Below are 5000 nucleotides of genomic sequence, written 5' to 3'. Positions count from 1 at the left end.
ATAGGTGACCCCGAAAATGTGTGTTTTGCATATGAGTCTCTCTCAGTGTGTGTGTGTGTGTGTGTGTGTGTGTGTGTGTGTGTGTGTGTGTGTGTCTCTGACAGTCAGTCTATCAGTCATTTAATCAGCTGGGTGACCAGGCAGGAAATAATGATCGAGAGACAGACAGACAACACACACACACACACACACACACACACACAGAGGAGGTGAGGGGGGAGGAGTTAGGAGAGGAGTCGAGGTTAAATTATGATGTTAATTTCCCCTCCATAAATTGAATATTTCGTTGATCATAAATTACCCCCCTATGACTGCTCTTAACACATAGGAAGGTCACACACACACACACACATGCACACACACACACACACACACACACCTCTGTCTCTCCTCACACACTCAGCTGTCCTCTTGACTGTAAAAGCAAACAAGAAGGTGAGTTTGTTTCAGCTGTGACGCTCAGACCCTGAGCACAGGGCGTTAGCTTCAGGCTAACAACACCAGCTGTTTCCTATGAGGAGCGCTAACCCCTCACCCTCACATCGCTGAGGCCTGGAATTCACTTGTGAACTGATAATTCACAATCACAGAAACATTCACACGGACACAGACGACGGCCTTTTCCTCTCCTTCTCATTTTCCCTCTATTTGCAAAAACACGTAAAGCGGTTTTCAAAGTGGGCTCCGGGGCCCCCAGGGGTCCCTTTGGGGGGGGGGGGGGGGGGGGGGCCTCGGCAAAATGAAGAACAGTCTAAAAGCTTTGACGAGGATTTAAACATTTCTGGCTCCTCATCAAAGCCAAACTTCAAAACCCTCTCTGTGCTTGTGCAGCGTTGTCATGGCGATCCAACCACAGCCTCTCCGTCATTGATCTAGAATATGCGCCGCTCAGATTTTGGAGCGTGGCCGATCGTCGGGGGACGCGAGCTTTATCCCGCATGGATGTCAAATCCAGATAAACTGAGCTCGTAACCCTGTGAGTCAAAGAACAGTGGAAATAAGGGGGCGCCCCAGGGCAGAGCGCACCCCTCACCACGGCAGCGTCCTGACGGCAGCGTCCTGACGGCAGCGGCCCGGGCTCAGATCCCGGCCCGGGCTCAGATCCCGGCCCGGGCCCCTCGCTGCCGGTTCCTCTCTTGAGAATTGGAGCGGCTGCGACTGACCCAGTTTCCCCTCGGATCAATAAACTATTTCTGATTCTGATTCCATGGATTCCAGGCCTTTTACCGGGACCCTGTTGTTAAACATGATCTGCATCACATCCACTATGAAGCCACCTGTCCACTGTAAGAGACGGTAGGAATACGCCCCCTGGTGTCAGTCGTTCATAACTGCTGAGCCCGTCAGGCTCACGTCACGAGCTAACGTTAGCTAGCTGGCTATTTCATTAGCTAATAGCTAACTTAATGGCTTTAACATGAAAAACTGATACTTTTTTTAAACAGTTTCATTAATACACTACTCACAAAAAGTTAGGGATATTTGGCTTTTGGGTGAAATTTACGGAAAATGTAAAAAGTTCACGCTACAGTGATATTATATCATGAAAGTAGGGCATTTAAGTAGAAGCATACACTGGTGATTTCCTCATCTCAAACAATTTCTTGAAACAAAAGTCAACAACAGTAGTGGATATACCACAACAAAAAATGTCAGTGTCAATAACTTGTCATGTGCCCTTGAGCATCAATTACAGCTTGACAACGACGTCTCATGCTGTTCACAAGTCGACTTATTGTCTGCTGAGGCATGGCATCCCACTCTTCTTGAAGGGCGGCCCTCAGGACATTGAGGTTCTGGGGTACAGAGCTCTGAGCCTCTACACGGCCACTCAGCTGATCCCATAGGTTTTCTATGGGATGCAGGTCTGAGAAAGTGCAGGCCACTCCATCTGAGGTACCCCAGTCTCCAGCAGCCGTTCCCTAATGATACGACCTCGATGAGCTGGAGCATCAAACACCTGATGTGAATTTTGCCGTTAAACTCCTTGTTAGAGAACAGCAACTTGTGCAAAAAGTACTGAAACACTGAACAGTTGGACATGTGCATTCAAGAGTTTACAGAAGGTCACATGAAGTTCACCTGTAAAGGTTATAATGCATTTTAGGTTCATCCTGAAATTTCACCCGAAAGCCGAATATCCCTAACTTTTTGTGAGTAGTGTATGTAACAATAGGTATAACGTTTTATGGTCCGATTCATTTTCTATGAACATGGTAACGTTTATTTTGCTAATTTATCTCGCTCGTTCTCGCCTGACCCAACAACAACACTGTTTCCTCACTTCCTGTCTGTCCTGCCGCAGCGACAGGACGGACAGCAGGACTGACTTCCTGTGTGTGGCAGCTGGAGAAGGCAGCTTCAGGGTCAACATGTTTTATCGGTCAAATGTTGTTTTTTTAGGGTGAACTGGCCCTTTAAAAAGTAAACTGAAGTAAAAGCAGCAGATTTCCTCTAATGTGAGGATCTACTGACGAGCAGCAGGATGGAAACAACACGGTCCAGTTTCTTTGGTCAAACTGCCAACTGCCTGAGATCAAAGACAACACACACACACACACACACACACACACACACACTCTCTCTCTCTCTCTCTCTCTCTCTCTCTCTCTCTGCCTCTCTCTCTCTCTCCCTCTCCCTCTCTCCCTCTCCCTCTCCCTCTCCCTCTCCCTCTCTCCCTCTCCCTCTCCCTCTCCCTCTCCCTCTCCCTCTCTCTCTCTCTCTCTCTCTCTCTCTCTCTCTCTCTCTCCCTCCCTCTCTCTCTCTCTCTCCTTTCATCTTAGGGTTATGCACATATTCGGTTAAGAGGTTGTTACTGTGTGTGTGTGTGTTTATGTGTGTGTGTGTGTGCACGCGTGCATGCATTTGTAAATTAATCTGCCAGCCAGGACACACACACACACACACACACACACACACACACACACACACACACACACACACACACACACACTCAGAATGCCTTTGTTCTCCAACTTGCTGAAAATCAATTAAGTTAAAAGAAAACGCAGCATCAGTCAGCATGGAGCTCCACACCTACTGTACTATCACTGTCAATATCAATATCAATATCAATATCACTGTCACTATCAATATCAATATCAATATCAATATCAATATCAATATCACTGTCAATATCAATATCACTGTTGATATCAATATCAATATCACTGTCAATATCAATATCACTGTCAATATCAATATCAATATCAATATCAATATCACTGTCAATATCACTGTCAATATCAATATTACTATCAATATCAATCTCACTGTCAATATCAATATCACCATCACTATCAATATCAATATCACTGTCAATATCAATATCAATATCACTGTCAATATCAATATCACCATCACTGTCAATATCAATATCAATATCACTGTCAATATCAATATCACTGTCAATATCAATATCAATATTACCGTCAATATCAATATCAATATCACTGTCAATATCAATGTCACTATCAAAATCAATATCAATATCAATATCACTGTCAATATCAGTGTCAATATCAGTGGGCCTCCTTCACAAACAGAGCGTACACAGAAATCTGTGCTTAAACTGTGCGTACGATCGTTTGACACACAAATCTGGGATTCATCCATATTTTCTTAGCCGACTTTGTTCTTACTCTGCTGCCTCAGACCGTGTGGACGCACAGAGGAGGCCCAGCTGACTTAGAAAGTACAAATACACACCGAAGGGCGAAGGGCGCTCGGTGCCGCTCGGACCCGGAAGTGACGGCAGGTCAAAGTGTGTCGTCGGACTTAACAGCTGAATACTGAATACTGGGAGTGGTATCACAGGAGTACTGTGAGCAGTAGTACTAGTATCTGTGAGTACTGTAAGCAGTAGTATTACCTGTTGGTGTCCTTGTGGACGAGCAGGCTGTGGACGGAGTGTCTCAGACAGTAGATTCCTCCAAACACAGCACACATCCTGAAACAAACACACACACACACACACACACACACACGAAAGGAGAATGCACTTACATCAAAGAGTTCACATCTTCAGATCCACGTCTCAAACAAGGTTATATTAAGGTCATTCGTTTATATTCTTATTTTATTTTGACTTTTTGTTTCCAATCATCAGTTTAGTTTGAATTTGTTTTTTTTTAACCGGGTTTAATAGTTTAGTTTAGTTTTTATCAGCTGCAGTGTTTTAGTCTTTTATTTTGTAATATGAGTTACTTGTCTGAGCTGAGATACAAAAAGGCCAGAAATGTTTTGTAGATAAAAACTCAACAACACAACATATCAGACCATTATTAAAACTGTCTTAGCTGAGGACACATGAACCAAATAAAGAGACAGAGACAAAAACTAAAGACATTTTCTCTATAATTTTAGTTTATTTTAGTTCATTTTGTAAACACAACACAACACAGTTTCAGTTAGTTTACTTTTTTTTTAAAGCCTTGTTTTTTATATTTATTTCCATTGATGAAATTTTATTTTTACACCTAGTTTTCCATATTTTGTCAACTTTCATAAACAATAATAACTTTTTATTAAAATCGCTCTCATATTGATAACAGTCAGGTTCCTTGTTTCCCTGCACATCCTCACAAGTAAGGACACATTCAGAGAAGTGAGTAAAGGTTACCACGGCGACAGCGATGTGGTTTCCCCTGCAGAGATCTACCTGTGCCAAGAGGCTTTCTCTTCATCCCTCTAACCTGATGATGAAAAGCAGCTTTCTGTTTCCATGGTAACTAACAGAGCACAGGGTAATCTGATGACTCTGATGTCATGGTAATTTGCAGTAATTTCTAATTCTAGTTAATCCTCCACTTTAAGTTACTGTTTTTACTCTGTTGTTGTACCCTGCTCACCTGTCTACTCACCTGTCTGCTCACCTGGCTGCTCACCTGGCTGCTCACCTGGCTGCCCCCAACCCAAACAACACAACTGCTGTCCTGTATGTTCTTCACCAGGTGACCAGGCAAGTGACCAGCAGGTGAGCAGACAGGTGAGCAGACAGG

General features: G+C 43.7%; 1 protein-coding gene across 2 annotated transcripts in view; it reads right to left on the bottom strand.

Annotated features, from left to right (window-relative positions):
* The window catches only part of chm (CHM Rab escort protein), a 33936-nt gene that overhangs the window by 12378 nt on the left and 16558 nt on the right, over window positions 1-5000 (bottom strand). For both annotated transcript variants that reach the window (XM_030068449.1, XM_030068448.1), the window contains exon 11: window positions 3872-3949. In XM_030068449.1, the coding sequence (XP_029924309.1) occupies window positions 3872-3949 (78 nt within the window). The remainder of the gene's footprint in view (window positions 1-3871; window positions 3950-5000) is intronic.

The sequence above is a fragment of the Myripristis murdjan genome, chromosome 14, assembly GCF_902150065.1.
Source record: "Myripristis murdjan chromosome 14, fMyrMur1.1, whole genome shotgun sequence".
NCBI classification, from domain to species: Eukaryota; Metazoa; Chordata; class Actinopteri; order Holocentriformes; family Holocentridae; genus Myripristis; species Myripristis murdjan.
The sequence above is the reverse complement of the archived record's forward strand: the minus strand, read 5'-3'. Positions and strand labels throughout refer to the sequence as shown.